The 21,291-nt window shown below is 47.5% G+C and overlaps 1 protein-coding gene across 13 annotated transcripts in view; it reads left to right on the forward strand.

Moving 5' to 3' along the window:
- Positions 1 to 14,354, forward strand: part of TMCC3 (transmembrane and coiled-coil domain family 3) — a 295,326-nt gene extending 280,972 nt beyond the window's left edge. For all 13 annotated transcript variants that reach the window (XM_027593444.2, XM_027593439.2, XM_027593442.2 and 10 more), the window contains 3 exons: positions 1,353 to 2,257; positions 4,613 to 4,748; positions 9,903 to 14,354. In XM_027593444.2, coding sequence (XP_027449245.2) covers positions 1,368 to 2,257; positions 4,613 to 4,748; positions 9,903 to 10,205 — 1,329 coding nt within the window. In that variant the 5' untranslated portion in view covers positions 1,353 to 1,367 and the 3' untranslated portion in view covers positions 10,206 to 14,354. The remainder of the gene's footprint in view (positions 1 to 1,352; positions 2,258 to 4,612; positions 4,749 to 9,902) is intronic.
- Positions 14,355 to 21,291: the final 6,937 nt, after the last annotated feature.

Here is a 21,291-nt window from a genome sequence, read left to right on the forward strand (position 1 = left end):
GGGCAGGGGGAGATGTGTTAGTATCTTATTAATGTTTTGCTGTTTCTGCCTACTCTTCCCTAAAACACAAGATAACTTGTGCTGAATATTGTCTCCCGTTTGGTCTCCATTGAGACTCTGTGTCAAGGCATTATTTTAATCAAAGGGCAGTTAACTTGACAAGTAAGTTGCTTTGGTTGACATGTTATGAACCTTTGTTTAGAGATTGCATTCAGACCCTACAAAAGCTTGTCTTTAGTCCTTGGGGACATCTTGGTAGGGTGTCCTGATGTAGAAAGAGAATCCAGTTAGGGTGACTTGGGTTCAAATCCTGCCTCTTGCCATCTCAATTTGTATGTACATGGGTTTAATGTAGTCTCTATCTGGCATGGTAGTGAGGATTGAACAAGATGACACATACAAACATCCATAGTACCTGGCACCCAGACTACCTTTGCCTTTCCCTTTCGGAGCGCAAACTAGTTACGCTCCTCGCCACGGTGCTCAGTGATACTTTGCACTTCTTCCCCAGGTGGCCCTTCAGGGAGAAAGTCACTTCGCTTGGTATTACCACTTGTTCTTGTTTTTAAATCACTTCAGTCATGGTTCGAGGTTGTTCGTTTCCACATCTAAATACAGTTGTATTACTCAGTAAAATTAATCTCCTATCACATCTGTTTAATGATTCCATTAAGACAATAATTTCTTGTGTTGATGAATGTACCTGCTGGAACTATTTTCTCATTTTTCTGTTACATGATTGGGTTCTGAATTGGGTGCATTTCCCACAGTGCTGCAATTCACAGTGAATGGGGCGTGGCAGACACCCCAGTTACCTGGGCATTTTGGGAAATTAGCACTGATTGGTAACCTCATGCCATTATGCATTTTCTACCCTGGCAACTGGCAGTTGTCATCTAATCAGACAAAGCATCAGACACCCTGGGAGCCCAGCATCTCACAGTTTGATAGTATACATGGATGCAGGATGGAGTTGGACTGCCCTCTATTCAACGGGGGAGGATAGTGTAGGGAGTTTTTATCTCATGAATACTTGCGGTTTAAAGATGTATGTATTTCCTTGAGAGAGAGAGCGCGCACACATGAGTGGGGAGGGGGAGAGAAAATCTCAAGCAGACTCCCTGCTGATCGCGGAGCCCACACGGGGCTCGATCTCATGACCCAGAGATCATGACCCAAGCCGAAACCAAGAGTCCGACATTCCACCGCCTGAGCCCCCCAGGTGCCCCTCAATACTTGCAGTTTAAAAATCTGGGACCTGAAGTATGTCTGTTGTGTGTGCACAGATTCTCTCCCCAAAAACTGTGCCTTTGACTTCCAACCTTAAAGTGCTTCTTCCCTGTCTCGTGCAGGTAGAACGTCATGACATGAATACCTTAAGCCTGCCCCCGAACATTCGCCGAGGGGGGTCAGACACCAACCTCAACTTTGACGTACCAGATGGCATCCTGGACTTCCACAAGGTCAAACTCAGTGCAGACAGCCTGAAACAGAAAATCCTGAAGGTGACAGAGCAGATAAAAATTGAGCAGACGTCCCGCGATGGGAATGTTGCGGAGTATCTGAAACTGGTCAGCAGTGCGGATAAGCAGCAGGCCGGCCGCATCAAACAGGTCTTCGAGAAGAAGAATCAGAAGTCCGCTCACTCCATCGCCCAGCTCCAGAAGAAGTTAGAGCAGTATCACAGAAAGCTCAGGGAGCTCGAACAGAACGGAGCCTCCAGAAGCTCCAAGGACATTTGCAAAGACAACCTCCACTCTCTGAGAGATGCCTCCGCGAAGTCTCGAACTGCTCCCCATGGCCCGGAGTGCGGGAAGTCAGGCATGCCAGGCGTGTCCCTCACTCCGCCCGTGTTTGTCTTCAGCAAGTCCAGAGAGTTCGCCAACCTGATCCGGAATAAGTTCGGCAGCGCCGACAACATCGCGCACTTGAAAAATTCCTTAGAGGAGTTTCGGCCCGAGGGGAGTCCCCGGGCCTACGGGGGCAGCGCCACCATCGTGAACAAACCCAAGTACGGCAGCGACGACGAGTGTTCAAGCGGCACGTCGGGCTCCGCCGACAGTAACGGGAACCAGTCCTTCGGGGCCAGCGGAGCCGGCGCGCTGGACAGCCAGGGCAAGCTGACCGTGATCCTGGAGGAACTGAGGGAGATCAAGGACACGCAGGCTCAGCTGGCTGAGGACATCGAAGCGCTCAAAGTGCAGTTCAAGAGAGAATACGGTTTTATTTCTCAGACACTGCAAGAGGAAAGATACAGGTATTTCAGCTTATTCTCCTGCAGTTCTTTCAGAAGCGTGACTCACTGCCGCCAGATTGCCTTCTTGAAAGTGGTATGCCGATGGTTGTATTTTCCACGAATGTGGATATGGATCAAAAAAGTTAAGAATCAGTAGTTTTTTTCCTACCTCATGGTGCTAAGCTTTATAACTTGTGACTTACAGTTTGACACTTTAGAGAAAGTCGTGTGAGTCTTTTAAAATATCACTGTGTGGTCTATGACTCGTGCACGCTAAGCTCCTGATTCAGTAGACTTCTGTGTTGCAATTTCATTACACTAATTCACAGATCTGTATTTTATTTTCCCCTGTCGTAACTGTCAAGTAAAAAACCACTGCGTTGTTCAACAAGGTCGATTTTCTTTGCTACATCAATCTTAAGGTCTTCATGTAGTACACATTTTTTTATATACTATATTTTGCACATTAAACTTTTCTCCTTAAATGAAGAGTCTTCAAAAGAAATCTTAAGAGTAGAATGTAAATTCAAATCTTGAGAATTATATTAGCTGATTTTAAAAGGTATTTTGTAGGCTGGTTCTGTGTGCTTATAAGTTATTAATAAAAATATTAATAAAAAGTGATTTTCCACCATTTCCCCAGTATAAAGATTCCCCAAAGTTTTTTTTAAGCTTTATTTTTTTAAGTTATCTCTACACCAGCGTGAGGCTTGAACCCACAACTCTGAGATCAAGAGTTGTACATTCCACTGACCGAGCCAGCCAAGTGCCCCCAAAAGTTAATTTCTTTTTTTCGGACAAAATGAATATGTTAACTTGTAAAAATGTAGATTAAAAATATTCAATGCCCGTTACATATTGTAAGATTAAACTTTAAATTTTACTTACACATTTTATATCTCCTACATGGTATTAATTTAGAAATGTGGCTTTTTTTTCCAGCTCTTATGTTTTATTCAACAGTTTTTTAAAACTTTCAGCATACATCTTTGACTTTGGTTTCTTTGTCACATAACTATTATTGAGTCACAGGTTTTCCAGAGAATATTGACTTTAATTCCATCTGAATAGTTTGGCATACAGTACTCTTTGGATCCAAATTTTATCCCATCACAAATACCCATTTACATAAATGTAGGACAGTTTTTGTTCTTGTTTGTCATATAGATATGTTTGTGATCTTCAGGAGTTAGCCACTGACTGTATTGCTTGCTATAAGAGATCTTTAAAAGGCTTTTACACCAACATTGGATACCTATGAAGTCCTAGCTGAGAATAATCATTAAATCTGCATTAAATTTTTTTGGTCTTACTTTTTTTCTTGAGGTATAATTGACATATGATCTCTCAATCTCTCTCCCTCCCTCCTTCCCTCTCTCTCTCTCTCTCTCTCTCTCTCTCTCTTTCTCTCTTTCTCTCTCTCGCCCTTTAATGATTCTATCAGGTGACCCCATAAGCATCTAACACTGACATTGGGAGAAGTCATTTCGGACTAAGGCATTCCCCAAATAGTGCTTCCTGTTTTCAAATAAACATTATAAGTTTTTGAATATAATAAGACCAGTCCCTCTTCTGTGAGGAAAATGGGAGGTGGGAATGGAAATCTTTGTTCTTCTGTCACTTAAGATTTGGACTTCTGGAAATGCCAACCGATAAGCTATTTATAATTTGTAATGAGCTTAATTTTTCATCGGCACTTAAGTTCCAAGAACTGAAACATGTTTTCAGAATTAGAGGATACATTGGGAAATGGTGGAATTGGCTCTAGTCGAGAAGTTGGTTCTCTCCTTGTGGCCTCTGGTGTGGAGAGCCGTGCTCGTGAACCAGAAGGCTCTGTGCAGGCAGGAGGCGGGGGAGCCCTAGGGTGCCAGGCAGCCCTGTCTCTTGACCAACCCTGGTGAACGTGTCAGGTCTGTTCTGTCATCAACCGCAACCAGTGAAGGTGCTTGTCTGATGTGGGTGGAAATGCCGAATTTGGTGTGCGTGTCACCTCAGGAGTGAGGACAGAGAAGTTAAGATGGTAGAGACCGGTCCTTCCTAGAGCTGGAATTCAGTGTTCTCCAAAAGCGTGTTCCCCACAGCTAGATGTAGTCTTTTTTTTTTTTAATTTTATTTATTTATTTGACAGAGAGCACAGCATGGGGGGCCGGAGGCAGAGGGAGAGGGAGAAGCAGGCCCCCCGCCGAGCAGGGAGCCTGATGCGGGGCTCCATCCCAGGACCCCAGGATCGTGACCCGAGCCGAAGGCAGACGCCTAACGACTGAGCCACCCAGGCGCCCCTAGACCTGTTTCTTTTGGAAACATAGTCTTCCAGGGACTGAGAACAAGGAGGCATTTGGAGTGTCACACTCAGAATCAGCTCCTCTCTTTGCAAAGGTACGAGCACCTGGAAGACCAGCTGCATGACCTGACAGACCTGCACCAGCATGAGACCGCCGGCCTGAAGCAGGGGCTGGCCAGCATCGAGGAGAAGGTGGCCTACCAGGCCTATGAGCGCTCCCGGGACATCCAGGTACCGTTCCTCTCATCACGACACGCTCACACGGGCTCGTCCCAGCCTCTAACTCATTTAACAAACTGTAAACGCATTACCCCTGAGCCCTAAAGGATTTCTGGCACGGGGAGCAAAATGGTTTCTCGGCACCATCATCTTCCACCTCATTAGCCCCATTAGCTCATGTCAGAAGTGTCACTGAGTAAAGCGGCTATTCTCTGTGTACCTTTTTGGGTTAACAGATATTTATTATCTACCCAAGACCGTTGCCTGTAACCTCTCCCGCTCCCCCACCCCCACCACCAAAACTGCTAAAACTTTCTAAACATGAGGCAGACCTTGCCTTCAAGAAGCTTACTTGAGTGGGGGTGGGGGGAGTCAGGATTAGGTCAGCTGCCAAGCAGCTCAAGAAAACATGAGCAGGGGCCAAGTGACATGGTGCAGATGGTGAAAGCCACGGGACTCAGACACACAGTGGCCAACAAGCTAGGAACTAGTGGGGCAGTCGGTCATTCTGTGGTGAAATCTTGCATTTCAGTCTCAGGTCTGGCATTTACCAGCTGTGTAACCCTGAGCAAGCCTTGAATCTATTTACTCATCTGCACAATAGTAGATTTGATAGCTGTAAGAATTTCCAGGACTTGAGTGCATACCATGTGCCATGTGCTAGCAAAACACTCAACATGCCTTTTCCCTCGCCTTCTACTCCTTACAACAACAATTGCTTTAAAGCAATTCCTACTATTTTCCCCATTCCTCAGATGTGGAGACTAAGGCAGAGAGGTTAAGTGACTTGGACCAAGATCTTGCCAACAGTCCTTGAGTAAGGAATGTGAAAGAATGTCCAGAGAGAGTGGGACTTGCAGGGATGGTAGGATCTGGAAGGAAGGAAGGAAGGAAGGGCTTGCGTCAGTATAAATGAAGGCATGTTTCAGTATTAATATGATGGTAGCATGGTAGTGAAACAACCGTGGGCTTCTGGAATGCTTTTTTTTTTCCCCTACTACCAGAGGGTCTCTTTCTTGTCTCTCAGTTTTACTGAGCTATGATTGACGTATCACTTTGCATTACTAACTGTGATCTCCACAGTCTCGTTAACATCCGTCACCTCACACAGTTAACTCATTTTTTTCTTGCGATGAGAACTTTTAAGACCTATTCTCCTGGCAGCTGTCAAATATATAAGACAGAAAGGTTAACTAGTCACCATGCTGCACATTACATCCTCAGGACTTACCTGTCTTATAACTAGAAGTTTGTACCTTTTGCTACTTTCACCCATTTCCCCTCCCCGGCCCCCCCCCCCCCCGCCCCCGGCAACCACCCATCTGTTTCTGTGAGTTTGGTTTTGTTAGATTCCACATATAAGTGAGATCACAGAGCCTGTTCGTCTTCCTCTGTCTGACTCATCACACTCAACACCTTCCCTCCAGGTCCATCCATGTCTGTCGCACACGACAGGATTGCCTTCTTTCTCGCGGCCGCATAATACTCCGTGGTGTGTTGTGTGTACGGATACCACATTTCTTTGTTCATCTGTTGATGGACTCTTGGGTTGTTTCCGTGTCTTCACTGTTGTCGGTAATGCTGCAGTGAACATGGGGGTGGGGATCTCTCTTCTAGGAACTGATTCCATTTCCTTCGGGTATATACTCAAAAGTGGAATTGCTGAATCGTACAGCAGTTCTATTTTTAATTTTTTAAGGAACTGCTATGCTGTTTTCCATAGCGACTGCCGAAATTTACATCCCATTGATCTTTTTTTTTTTAAAAAGCAAAGAAGTATACTCTCCACGTAGCGCTCAGCTCCGTTTTTACAACTTTCCTTTGTAGGCAGTGGTTATTTTCTCCACTCTGCGAGGGAGAACACTGAAACATAAAGGGAGATTTTCCCCCCCAGTGTGTGAGCTGGAGTCTCAGCTGCCCACGTTCTGTTCTACTCTGTGTTGTGGGCTGTGAGTCTGTGCCAATCCCAGGCATCTACTTGGACGGTTCTGGGAGCCGGAGTGTCCGACCGAGCTGGTGGCAGACACTGGCCTCTGAGGAGCGTGGTGGAGATTTTGCCCCTGCTCTGGGTTAGGACACTCTCCTTCACCACGGACCGGTTGAAGGAGTTTGACCCATTTAAATGTTAAGTGTTGCAAGGTGAACAGTGCAGTCGGTTTTATTAGAACATTCTGTTTTTAGAACATATCTGGGATGCCACTGGATTATGTCTAAATATGTGGTTTTCTTATTTAGGGGAAAGTTTGGGTTAATACTGTTCTTTTTTAAGGGAACCTACTTTAGGGATGCATGGGTAGGATAAAGGGAGGGACGTCACAGAGGGAGCTTCACGATTCAGAAGAGTTCATTTGAACATTTTTCGGGTTTCATCTCTAACTCAGAAGTGCAAGGAGGACATCCGTGTGAGTGGACAGTCGTCTTTGTTAAGAGAGTGAGAACCCTGGGGCACCTGGGTGGCTCAGTTGGTTACAGATCTGCCTTCGGCTCAGGTCATGATCCCAGCGTCCTGGGATCGAGCCCCGCATCGGGCTCCCTGCTCAGCGGGGAGCCTGCTTCTCCCTCTGACCCTCTCCCCTCTCATGCTGTTTCTCTCTCGCTTGCTCTCTAATAAATAAATAAATAAAATCTTAAAAAAAGAGAGAGAGAGTGAGAATCCTGCCTCTGCACTTACGGTGTGACCCTGGACAAGCTGGCTCCCTCTGCCTCAGTTTCCCTTTGCCTCAGTGTGTAAAATGGAAATAGCAATGAGCTTTGCCTCAAAAGGTTGTCAGGAGGATTAGATGGGATAATACACCGAAAGTCCTTAAATCTCTGCCTGATAATAGGCAGCCAGAAGAGAATTCTTACACTGGGGAGAAGCCATGTTCCTCGGGGCTCTTGGTGGTTGGGCCCGCTCAGCTTCCTCGTTCTTTCTCGGCTGTTTTGTTCTCCCAGACAGGGCTCCGCTGCGCACGAGCCGGCGTGGGTGAGGGTGCCTGTTGCCCCTGGGACACCAGGGTTTTACTGTGTTAAGAAATCGAGTTTTGTTTTTTATCACCCTTGAATTCCCTCCCAATTAAAAAAGGCTTAAGGGTAATTCGGTCTGTTGTCCGTCCTCGTCCCGGTAAGTGACACACTGGACCCGAGGAAGTACTAAAGATGGTGGGGCCGCGTCTCTCTTGGTGGGGGCTCTAACGAAAATTCCTTGCAATTCACTAAATTTTCTGGATTTTTTTTTTTTTATAAAAAATGAATAGCAGTTTTAAGGTGATTCAATTCTTAGATCAGCCTATTTATATATGTAATTTGTGTACCCAACTAAAGATGGATGAATTTGCCAAAATGTTGGTCTTCTGTCTAGTCTGTCACCTTCTCCGTGGTGTGTCTAAAATGGAGGACACGTTGGGCTCGAGCAGTTGAAAAGAATGCAGGGTTTCCGGGGCACGTGCCTATCCTAGAGAGCCAGCACTGCTTCGGATGTGAAGATCTGAGGAAGTTTTGCCTTCTCTGTTGCTGACCCATGTAATGGAAATACTATAGTGACAGAGAACTCTGATCTTCGATGCACAGTATATTCAGCAGGAGAAAAGCAAATCAGTGTCACAGCTCTTAAGGTTCTTTAAAAACCTGAGAAGACAGCTGTGTTGTAATGGAGCAAACACATCTTGGTAAATGAGTCCGACGGTAGGCCAGAGAGCTCAGAGGGGCTCACCGTACTGCCTCTTGTTGGGTCCGTTTCTCCCGAGACGTAGGGTCCTTCCTGGCACGCAGCCTGCACCTGGCTGATGGCCGCCCTGTCCTCCTGCAGCTGTGGACTGTCGGTTGGGGGAGACTTCACCGCCCCTGATGGCGCCGGGAGGGTTGCTCTCAGGACAGGACAGTGGAGGAGGTGGGACCTGAAAGGGGAGGGAGATCCACCGGTGAAGAGGGGAGGGAGTGGGGAGGCAGACATTTCAGGCACACTACCAAGGCCCCAAACGTGATTCTTTTCCAAACCCGAAGAAGCCTGTATGGCCAGAGCCTGGTGAGCGGGGCAGAGGGCTGGCGTTACGTGAGGCAGGAGAGAGCAGGGAGACTGAGGGGAGAGAAACGCCCCTAAGTTAGATACCGGCTGCGCATGGGTGGGCTTGGGTGACCAGAGGAGAGCGGTGTCTGGTAGGAGGACCCGGGCGGGTCAGGTGCTGTTTTCTGAGGAAAGGAGCACCAGAAGGGGGTCGGCGCTGACGGCAGGCACAGGGGAAGGTGCAGGACACGAAGCCACATTTGCACATGCTGCATTTGAGGTGCTTTTAAGAAGCTTAGATGGAGAGGGACGCCTGGGTGGCTCGGTCAAGCATCTGCCTTCGGCTCAGGTCACGGTCCCAGGGTCCTGGGATCGAGCCCCGCATCGGGCTCCCTGCTCAGCGGGGGGCCTGCTTCTCCCTCTGCCTCCGCTCCCCCCCACCCCCCAACTCATACATGCTCTCTCTCTCTCGTTCACTCTCTCAAATGCAATATCAAGGAGGCATGTAGAGTCAATCTCACAAGAGACGACTGGGCCAGAGAGGTATTTGGAGTTAGCTGTGACTTAGTAATTAAAGTGTTAGAAAGAATGAGAACTAGGGAGAATGTGTGGCCCTGGACGGTGTCCTGAGCAACAGCATTCAAAGAGCGGACGAGAGCAGGGTTGCCCGCCGTCTGTCCTGTCCCCATCCCGTCTCCCTTCGTCCTCCAGGCTCTGCAGGTGGCTGCACACAGTCTGAGCAGTGGAAATAAGGACTAGCAGTTGGAGATACCACCTGCTGTGCGGCTGGAGGTCGTCTGCTGTCCCAAAATGGAACCCCACCACTCCTCTCGTTTGTCCCCAAGGATACCAATAGATGCCAATATTTTACGTACTTTATTTCAAATACAAGTAGACTCAACACACTTAGCTGTAAGCCCCCATTGATGGTATTTTATGGTTGCATACACATGCTCATTCTGTCAAGAAAACAGAATAAATGAGCCTTGGGATTCTCATTTTACTTGTTTGTCGTCATCATCATCATCATCGTCGTCGTCATCATCACCGTCCGCTTGGCTGTTGGCAGCTGCCTTGGCCTCGAGCATCCTGAGCTGGGGGCTTTCACGCATGTCTAAGCATGCGCTCACATGTTGCCCCTGGTCTCAGCAGCGTCTGACCCTTGCTGTCCCTCTTGCCCCCAGGAAGCCCTGGAGTCCTGCCAGACGCGCATCTCTAAGCTGGAGCTGCACCAGCAAGAGCAGCAGGCTCTGCAGACAGATGCCGTGAACGCCAAGGTCATCCTGGGGAAGTGCATCAACGTGATCCTGGCCTTCATGACAGTTGTGCTCGTGTGCGTGTCTACCATCGCCAGGTTTGTCTCGCCCATGATGAAGAGCCGCCTCCACATCCTTGGCACCTTCTTCGCTGTGACGCTTCTTGCAATATTCTGTAAAAACTGGGACCATATCGTGTGTGCCATAGAAAGGATCATAATACCCAGATGAAGCCACCGGCTCTTGTCTTCACGTTCTTTCATGTTTCTGTGTTAAAGACAACTCTGTGCATACTACCAAATTTTAAAGCGAACACTTGTGCTGACTCGAGCCGACCAGGCCTGGGCTGTGCATTGTAAACATCTCCGTCCCCTCACGCCGTGGTAGCTGCCAGGTCCGCTCCTGTTCTCGGTGAGTGTGGACCTGTGGCAGAGCTCGCCCCACGTTGCTCACTGCCTTAATCAGACCAGATTTCCTGCCCTCCTGACTAGCCCAGCATGGTAAACCTCTGGTCATCGAGCGTTTGGCGTAATTAATGACCCGCACGAAACGGGGTGTTAAGTCTCTGTCTCCCTTAAGTTTCCATCAAAATTGAGCTTCACAGTTGCTGGTGGTGGCATTTTGCCTGAGTCCCGTAAGCAGCAAGGATGTGGCAGGACTTGGGCAAGGGACGAAATGCAGGCGTTGGCCACAGTGGGCATTTGCGGCCTATGGAAGTACAGTAAATCCTGCGTAACCCGTTCCGCTGGTCCACAGAGGACACTAGGTCCCATGTGTTCCCCTTGTCCACAGTGGTCCCTTGTGTGGGACTCGCCATAACGTGGAAATTTGATAGCACACCTGTGTATCCATAGAAGTCCAACTTAGATGTTCTCTTGCACTTTAAATGGTCACACAGGAAGATCTATGAGCGAGGCTTTGGCCTTCTTACACCCAGGGAGCCGCATGCCCGATTCTATCTTAAGTGGCTCCTGAATGCCTCGCTTTCAAGCACGCAGAAATGCTTCCAAATCCCACGTCAAAATGTGGCTCGAACATGAGTGTAGGCTCCCGTAAGCACCACTCTGGAGGTTTGCTTTGCAGCAAATCTTAATTGTGATAAACCCCCTGTGAGGATGTGATTCACTTTATTCACCGGTCTTGGGAGGGATTGTAAAGCTTACCGCACATGTGAAAACAAGTGATGCTCATGTTGTGGGTTTTTGTTTTTTTTTTTTCTTTAAGAAGGACAGCAGAATTGTACTCTGTGAGGTGAAAGTCCACTGAGGTAGGGGCCCTGGAAGCAGGAGGAAGGCAGGGCGTGTGATCTAAGGGGGTGGCAGTCGGATGAAGACTGAGGGGGTCCTTGGAGAACCCCGTAAGACCAGCCACAATCTGATGAATTAGACCTGGTGTCTGGTTGTCATTGTCTCTTAGGATCTCACTGAAGTGCCACAGGAACGGCGAGGCCACGCTTCTTCCCCTGAGGTGAAAGCCTTCAAAGGTTAACAGCTTCTGCCTGTTAGGGCGATGCTGCTCACTACTTTCAGCCCAGATGATATTTCCCTTTAAATCTTTTTCTCTCAGATGATACTTCCCTTTAAATCTTTTTCTCTCTGTACCTAATGAAGATGAAGCTAGAAGATTTTAATGGAAACTGCTGTTCGGTCCTTCCTCCCACCATCCGCTCTGTTATCTGAAGGCGTAAAGATGTATGTTAGTGTACATTTTCTTCCAGAAAACATCGAATTGCCTGGATTTAAATTAAGTGCAATATTTTGCGAACAGCTGCTCTTAGGGAAACCTCCTGAAAAACATGTGACAGTGTACCATGGTTTGAGAGAATGGAATAGTCAAGCATTTGGTACAAGTCCAGTGTGAGTGAGACTCAGACAACTCAAGCTTTCTTCTTCTTTTTTTAACTTTACAGTTCAGTGTTCTTAGTAAATTCACAAACTTATGCAACTATGCCCACTATCTTAATTCCAGACTCGAGCTTTTTAAAATGGTAAGCATCATTACATGACATCTTTGCCTGTACGGATTTCGGATTTAGGGACGAAGGAGCTTACCAGCCCCACCCCCGTCTCGTGGCTGTGTCCCCTTCCGCTGTCAGACTCTCCCTTGTTCTGCCAAGTTGGCTGTAAATACGCTGTGATCCATCACATCCAGGGGACAGAAAAGAGTTCCAGATCCAGGGAAGAGAAAGAGAAAGAATGGTGTGCTTCCTTTTGCTTCTATATTTTAATGGCCAGCATTCCCCTTTACCTGTGGGCATCAGGCTCCATTTGGCCGAGGGCAGGATGTAACTTCCCTTGGGTCAAGCTGGATCCTGGTGGGTGCCTCTCGATGTCTGTGAATCTTTCCAAGGCACTTTGGAGATGCCAGGGGTTGTGGTGGACGTAGCTGCTGCTGTTAATTTAGAGAGAGTGAGTGAGATGTCTAACCCACAGGCCACCATGCTCCACTCAGCCTTGGCTTTGACGCTTCCCAGGCCTGCTCCCCACTGAGAGAAGGAGGGAAGAAAATGGAAAACAGCACCCGCCACCCCCTTCAGTCTGGAGCTGTTAACAGAAGCTGCTAGAAACTGGCTCTGTTCTGAAATATTCCAGGGGCTAAATCATCCCACCTGATCATGATTTCTTTGCACAGAATTTGTATTTCCAGTGATTCTTGTTAGATGTCAAATAACCTTATTTTCACTTGGATGTGCTCAACCTACATGGCATATTTATTTTAGAGTCTTGTTGAAAGTTCATGAAGCTTTTTAATAAGCTGATATACTCCAAGGAGACCTTTACTCTCTGCAGTTTACTGTTCTCTTCTTAAGGAATAAACACTCCCATTATGTGTTTTCTTTCCTGTGTAAGGGGATTAAATACAATTTTATAACTTATTCAATTAAAAAATTGTGATCCAGCTAGGACGTATCCTGGAATTGTTTATTTATATTTAAGTCAACGAATCCTTTTTCCCCACCTTTCATTGGTAGGAAACATCTTGTACGTACCTGAAAACAAAATCAGTTGTGAGATGGGCAGGCACCTGCTCACTTAGCGAACTGGATGTTGCATTCTAGCACAGGATTTTTTTGTGACATGCTATTTTCATGATCACCAAGATAATGATAGTTTGCTGGGGACAAAACAAAAACCCAAAAATACTCTTCTGTGGGCTTTAAGTTGGTTATTGCAGCTTACGTTTTGAGTATGATGAAGCCAGAATAAAACATCCTACCCATCCCCCACCAAATTCAAACTGCAATGAAGCAGTAAGTCAAAGTCCTCCATTGCTGGTTTTGTATGGAGAGTAGGATCAGTCCCAAGTTTCTAGCATGTACCATTAGTGGTTTTGCTTCTGTGATCACAATGAACTATTGATAGACTGAGATTTTCAGAAACTCCCCGCCCCTTCTCCCATAATGCAGTTAGTTATTCCTTTCTGTCAATTAGCATCCATGGGACCTCAGCCCTTCTGCTTTGTCACTCTTGTTTTCATTGAAATATTGCCCTGCTAGGTATGTTGATTGCCTTGCTATTTCTTCAGCATATCAGGTTTAATTATGGGATCGATAACAGTGACGGGAATTGGATTCCCTCAGGCACCTAATTATCTGTGTCCTTTTGGGTTGGATTTTAAATACCGAAATGTTTTGCATCAAAGAGGAACATGTTTGTGTTGAATCTAAGTATAGTTGTTATCAGTTTGGAAAAGCATTTCAAGATGCTTATTAATATGAACATGTGTAATTAAACAACCTATTTTGCGTATTTCTATAATTTTGAGGAGTGAGCCAGGGAAGAGCAAATGGCATTATTTAAAATTCAGAGCTTTATCTGGAGAGAGGTGTTTCCAAAAAAAAGTTTAGCCCATGTGCTAAGGAAGGAGTTGGTCTAAAGAGATAAATCACCGAAAAGAATGATATTGGCCTATTTACATCAAAAGTAGTTAAGAAACTAAAAGGTACAGTTAACACGAGTTTGGTAACCCAGAAGACACAAAGCAGATCTAACCTATACTTTTCTAAAGTCAGTGCAATTCTCTGTTTATAAGAAGCTGGAAAGTAATGTACCTTGATTGTTTTAGGAATAATTTATATGTTGCAATTTTAATTTATTTAAAATGTGTCTCCTGTCTTTGTCCTAAGAGAAATATTTCAACAGAACGTGCTCTGTGTTTAAGATATGTTTAGGCAGTAGTTAACAGTTCTGAAATGGAAACTAGAAATGTTCATTGTGAGGTCTTTTGCAGAATTTCCATTTTGTGAGATACTATGTAGTTCCACGTCAGCCTACAATTGTAAATTCTCTGTAGATTGTCACCCTCTTCAAAGCTGGTGCCATTATTTTTTTAAATAAACATTTGATGTTAGCTTTGATGTTAAATAAAGAGTTAGATTTCTTAAATTGTCATATTTGTCAGAGCACATCTCAGTAGAAGTGTGTGTGTGTGTGTGTGTAAAATCAATTTTTCACTGGGTTTTGTTTTTTACAACATTTTAAGGTTCATAGCAAACTTGATCAGAAGGTACAGCGATATCCAGGGCGTCTGGGTGGCTCAGTTGGTTAAGCATCCTACCCTTGATTTCTGCTCAGGTCATAATCTCAGGGTCATGAGATCACACCCTGCTTTGGGCTCCATGCTTAGTGGGGAGTCTGCTGGAGATTCTCTCTCTCTCTCTTTCTCTGTCCCTCCCCCCTCCTCTGAAATAAATAAATCTTTTTTTAAAAAAGATGCAGAAGGTGCAGAGATTTCCCATCACCCCTGTCCCCCCACCTGCATAACCTCCCTGCTATCAACACCACCCCCCCCAAGAGGGTACATTTGTTAAAGTGCTGACTACAACCTACGCTGACACATCATTGTCACACAAAGTCCGTGGTTTATACAAGGGTTCACTCTTGTGCATTCTCTGGGATTGGGCCAGTGTATAATGGCTTGTGTCCCCCATGCCATTAGCATCACACAAATTGTTCTGTGTTCCACCTGTTCATCCCCGCCCCCACCAGCCTCACTGCCCCACTGTGATCAGTTTTTAAACTATAATTCTGTTTCATAGAACGTTATTGGGGTGTGATGTATGGCCCATTCCTCAGTCCCTGGGTGGAAGAGAATGGTTTCTTCACAGTGCCTGGAATGCTAGGAAATGTATCCCGGTGTCATGGAAACGGGGAGTGCAGAAGGGTGCTGAGGACAAGGCAGAAGCCTTCACGAGCTGGAGTAAGAAAGAGTGAGGGCAATGCTCAGACAGGTGTGTACCCAGCAGGTGGTAGAGGAGTGAGCACCCCTCTGGCTGAAGCAGTCTGGTTAGTGGGGTTTCTCATTTGTGTGTTGTCCTCATCTGAACCAGTCCTATGATGTGAGCACCATCATCCCCATTATATGAATGAAACTGAAGCTCAGTCATAGCTAGCGAGAGGGTCAGGATTCTCCTTGCTTTTGCTTCTGATCCTGCCTGGTCAGCTCTCTGCCTCCAGTCAGCTCCAGGTTTGGAGCAATTTTCTCCTGGTCATCCAGTAACCACCTTCTACAAACAAAATAGAATGCTTAGATGATAGAAAAACCCATAATAGATCAGCCCATTCCCTGCCCTAGAAAACAGTGCATTTGAATCTCTGGAAATCTTACAGGATCTACTGTTCTTTTGCCCAGCTGTTGTTATTGAAATCTGAAGATGTAGAGACAGGAAATGGAGGTGATTGCATTAAATGTTTGTCCAGCCCAGCATATTCCCAAATGTTGTTCTAGGGAGAACACCAAGTCTGTATTTCCTCAAAAACGAGATTGAGAAAAAGTTTAATTAGTGGGTTCTAGCTAATAATAAAAATAATGCTATGGAATAAAGCAGTGCTTTCTAATGTTGAGTAGCATATGGACTCCTAACCAAAAATCTGGGATGCCTGAGGATGCTGAGAGTCAAAACTTGACAGGTATTAAAGCCTAATAACATTTCATAATAGCTTTTCTTTTCTGAAAGTCCACTTACAAAGTTACTTTTTTTAAAAAGATTTTATTTATTTTAGAGATAAAGAGCACAGGGGGAGAGGGAGAGAGAACCTCAAGCACACTCCCTGCTGAGCATGGAGCCCAATGTGGAGCTCCATCCCACCCCCTAACAACATGACTTAAGCTGAAAGCAAGAGTTGGACACTTAACCGACTGAGACACCCAGGCACCCCACAAAGTTACTATCTCATAGGTATGACCGTGAGATGTAGAGATTTATAGGACGACATGGTGAGACCAAACAGCACCTTTCTGGGCTTTCACGACCCAGGACGAAAGCTCACGTTCTCTGAGCATTTACCGAGTACAGTGCTATGTACCACATGCTTAGCGTGTAATATCACATGTCATTTTTCCAACACCCAATAAATTAAGCACTATTACCCCTGCTGAACAGATGGGGAAACAGGTCCAGAGTGGCCTCTTCGGCCCCAAGCTCGCGTGACTCTCCAGCCGATACTGGGAGCCACTGCCGCGCTGTAACCGAAGGGACCGAGCGATTGCTCGTAGTCAGCGCTAGGTCGCCGCCCCTGCAAGCTGCAGGAGTCACTGTAATCCCAGGCCTGAACACTCCGTTCTTGGTGCGGGTGGCGCACTTACACATTTGCCCGGTCGGCGTACTATGGTGAGGGCAGTTACCTGAAGCTAACGTCTTTGAAGAGACCTGGGCTCATGGATTTGTGGATTAAGAGAATGGAAAACTGCTAATTAAAGAAACTGGTATGCCTCTCTGGCTTCCTGAGCTGCTTTAGGTGTAATATGGGCGGTTGGCTTGGCTGAGGGTCCGCCTTCTTGCTCTGCTTTGGGACGGCGAAGTCCCCGGTAGCTTCTGCTCTGTGCTCCATGGCGTCAGCTGCTGCCTTTGGTGACCACCTCTGCAATGGTTTTCCCGTAGAGCCGGCCAGAAAGTCTCTCCTGCCAGTCCTTTAACTTAAAACGGTTAACGGGAATGACCATCAGCCATGTGAACAGCTGTTTTGTTAGTGGTTATTCTGCTCTGGCCCAGGCACTGGGAATTGGATTTTTTTTTTTTCTGTTCTGCTTAAAAATAAGCTACTGAGTAGTAGAAAAAAAAGCAAAGTCATGCCTTGTTCTGTATGAACAATTAAGGGACTCCAGTTAGCAAAGGAACTCTCGGGCACTTGGATTCTCCTCTGATTCTCAGACGGACAGTCCACTTACAAGCAGGGATGCTGACTGAGCCACGGGGCTCTTTCCTCCCCAGAGTGGTTTTGACTACTATTCGCTCGTCATACTTCCCCCATGGCTTGAAGCCCAAGCCCTCTAGCTGTGGGCAACAGAAGTATACCACAGACACCCAAAATTTAGGTCACAGGCAGGGCAGGTATACCCCCCTACCCAGTGGCTCAAGCCAGCAGCGACCCAAACACAGGCCCAGATTCACAGGGAGGTGGCCTTCCCCAGATGCTGTGGTCAGGATTGTGGCAAGATGACTTCCTGCCATGTGTAGGGTTTCCCCTTGTCAGCAAGGTACAATAACCTGAGAGAGTTGATGAGAACCGTGTGTGGAGTGGGAATGAAGGAGCCCCATTCACTTGCTCAAGTATTGTTCCTGAAAGGAAGAGTTGGAAGGACCGAAGGAGGCCGAAGGCTGGTGGCTGGCTGTCCTGGTGAGCTGGAGGGTAGGCAGCAGGGACCCCGACAGGCCAACGGCAACGGGTCTTCTGTGTGTCCAGATCGTGGAGCTGGTTCATGGCCTCCCTGAGAGTACTGGGCTCTGCGCGGGCTCGCAGCCGCCCTGGGGGACATTTGGCTTCCTTAGTAGTCCTGTCTACTGGGGACAGACTGAGCTGACTAGCTGGCCTGAGCATTTCAGCTCCTTGGAAGCTGTTTATATGTGAGTGGAAATCAGTACATTTGCCTTTTCTTGTCCGGGATGTCCTGGTCAGGGCTGGGTTAGCATGAATCGGTTTCACAGGAAGAGTCACCTGATAAACTCCTAAGTAGGCTTTCCCCTCCCCTGCGATCTGATTAAGCTGGGGAAATGTTCCGCCTCTCACGGTCCCCCTTCCCTCCGCTGTGAGGGGCCGAGGGCTGTAAGGCTTAGAGAAAATGCTCAGAGGGGGACTTGTCATCATTTCATGTGTTTGTTAAGCAGCTGCTATGTGTCAGGCTCCTTTCTAGGCACAGGCATACAAAGCAGCGTTCCTGTCCTTGTGCGGGTTACCTTCTGGTGGAAGGAGATAGAGGATAAACAAAATTACAGTATTTCACAGGAGGAAGGGCTGTGCTCGGAGCACTTAACCTAGAATTAAAATTTACCTCTATATTCTTAAAGAGGAAATGAACTTCCTGAGTGGTGTTTTTTTTTTTTTTTCCTTTCTTTCTTTCTCAGCTCAATTTCACAGACAGCCATGTGGGCATGACTGAATAGAGCCCTTTAAAAAGGAAATATGTCTAAGTCAGAGAGACTCAGCACAACAGCAGGAGCACTCGGAAGATCTGGGGTGGTTCTGTTTGGAAAGGGGATGAGATGCTCCTGGTATTCCTGCTCATTTTGGCTTGAAATGAATAACATGCAAATGAGCACCTGGGTCTGAGTCAGCAGTGAGTAACCCCCTCTGCGGGATGCTGAACCCTGAGCGCACACAGCCTCCCCTGCGGGCTCCTCTGAATCCCGGAGGAGCTGCTGCACCCCCACCCCTGGCCCGTGCCCGAGACACCCCGCGCCTGGCCCGAGACACCCTGCGCCCTGCCCCGGGCCGCCCTGCACTGCACCCAGACACAGCCCCGGCTCAGGCCACCTGCTCTCTGCACCTGAGCCCAGTCCTCTGAAGGAGGAATACCTGGGGGCCCTGAGCCTCTTCACCCCAGCAAGTGCCAGGGACCACACTCCCATCTGGAGCTCCCTTCACTACTAGCTCTCCCACCACAGAGGCCTGGGAGCCCCACTCCTCGTGCCTAACCTCCCTCAGCGGCTCCCTCCTGCTCCCCTTCTTCACTTGCTGCCGTGAGCCCTCCTCCTGCCTCTTTTGAGAGCTTGCTCCTGAGTCACCAAGTCCCCGAGCCACACTGCTGCTGCCCCAAAGCCACTGGATCCTGCCTTTTCTCATCTCTCCCCTTCCCCTTCCGGCCTCCTCACCGGCATCAGCCTTCCAAAGAAACCCCCAAATCACCCACCTCACTCTACTCCACCTGCCACTACTGTGGTTCGGGGCACTGTTGTTTCTCCCCAGGACAGTCGTAACCCCCAATCCATCCCCTGTGTGCCTGCCAGTGTGCTTTCTGGAATACAAATCAGACCACCTTGTTCCACTCCTGAAACCCTTCCGTGGTTCCCCACCGCCCACAGCGTCAAGTCTGAATTTCCGAGTGAGACCCACAAGGTCCTTGAGGTACCAGAGCCAACCCAGCTCCCCGGTCTCATCCCGTCGTCCTGCCCCATGATCCCCCCAAGCCCCCCGAATCCAGCTTGCAATGTCACTCCCGAGTGCCTCCTTCAGCCTGTGGTCACACTTCTGATTATCAGTCTTCCGGACCCTCTCACAGTTTCCCCTCCCCACGGTGTCCTGTGAGGGAATGTTCTGGTAGAATACCTTTATCCTAGGGCTTGGGAGGTGTCTGTGTTCTGTCTCTCTCCTGTAGTAAACTGAGTTCTTTGTGGCCGAGCCACATCCTACCCATCTGGTTCTCCTCCTAAGACCTCACCAAGTGCCAGGCACATGGGTGGTGTTCAAAGATGCGATGAACAGGAGCTGCAAGTGGGGCTGCCTTCCCTCCCCTCTGTTCTGTGAGCACTTGGGCTGGGACTGTATCTCTTCCTTTTTTATCTGCCATTCCTAGACAGTTTAGTGTTCAGTAACCATTACTGAACATGGACTGGGTTTACTCAAACTTCCTACCAGAAACTCTTCCCAGTGCAAAGAAATAAGGATATCTCACTAGAACGGTGACACTTCTTTCTTTTTTTTTTTTTTAAGATTTATTTATTTATCCCAGAGAGACAGAGACACAGGGGGAGGGGCAGAGGGAGAGGGGGAGAGAGAATCTCAAGCAGACTCCCCACTGAGCGCAGAGTCCAACGCACAGAGCTCGTTCCATGACCCTGAGATCATGACCCGAGCCAAAACCAAGAGTCTGCCACCCAACCGACTGAGCCACCTACATGCCCCAGAACAATGACACTTCTTAAACGCTTTCCTTCAGCTTCACTTTCCCTGATACTGACCTTTACCTTACCCTGGCTGGACCTCACCCTGTCCCAGAAGAAAGTCTGGGACCATAAAGAAGGTCTCATAAAACCTTGCTGGGGTCAGAAGTCGACCCTGGCTGAAAAGAGAGCATACATCAGAGCCCAGGCCCAGGCTTTTCACTTTTATCTCGATGGTGAGCCACATTTCAGGACTTAAAACAAGGAAACATAAACTTTTAACTGATGAAGAAAAACAGTTCCTGTTCGTGGACCTTGTCGTCCACCAGGCTCGGGGGCTGGGGGCTTTCGGGTTACGTCACTTCAGCCCCCCCACGGCCCTGGGAGAAGGTACCGAGGCACAGCCCAGACGGGGTGGAGCTGGGACTCAAACCTCCACTGTCTGCCTCCAACCCCTCAGGCCACCATAAGAGCACGAGGCTGTCTGTGTCATGCGTTGGGGATCCTAAAATAGGAGAATCTCTGGGATTTCAATGATTTCTGAGGACGGTGGGACAGAATGTTGGAAACTTTGAATTTCTGATAGATCTGAGTTCTCTAGGATTTTTGAAAGCCTTGATCTCAGAAGTGGGTGGCTAGGTGCTACAGGAGGGGCCAGTATCCAGCTGAGGTTACACGGCCCTCCCGAGGCTGGCCCACCTCTCTAGAACTTTGGAACCCCTGGAACCGCAAGGGTTTGCCACCGCTTTTTTCCCACAAGGAGGTCCAGGTCTGTTTCCAGGCCCCAGAACCATATGTTTACACATGTAGCATATTCATATGTTGTCAGTGCATTAATATGTATATATAATCACATATACTACATATTGAGGGATATTTAATGCAAATATGTAAATATAATTGTTTTTTTGTGATTTTTTTTTGATAAGAGAGAATAGTTCTTTTTTTTTAATATTTTATTTAGTTACTTGAGAGAGAGAGCACGAGCCAGGGGAGGGGTAGAAGGAGAAACAGAGTCCCAACTGAGCAGGGAGCCCAATGTGGGGCTCCATCCCAAGACCCTGGGATCATGACCTGAGCAGAAGGCAGATGCTTAAGGACTAAGCCACCCAGGCGCCCCGAATTTACTGTTTGTTTGTTTGTTTGTTTGTTTGTTTTTAAAGATTTTTTATTTATTTATTTGACAGAGAGAGACACAGCAAGAGAGGGAACACAAGCAGG

The sequence above is a fragment of the Zalophus californianus genome, chromosome 9, assembly GCF_009762305.2.
Source record: "Zalophus californianus isolate mZalCal1 chromosome 9, mZalCal1.pri.v2, whole genome shotgun sequence".
Taxonomy (NCBI): domain Eukaryota; kingdom Metazoa; phylum Chordata; class Mammalia; order Carnivora; family Otariidae; genus Zalophus; species Zalophus californianus.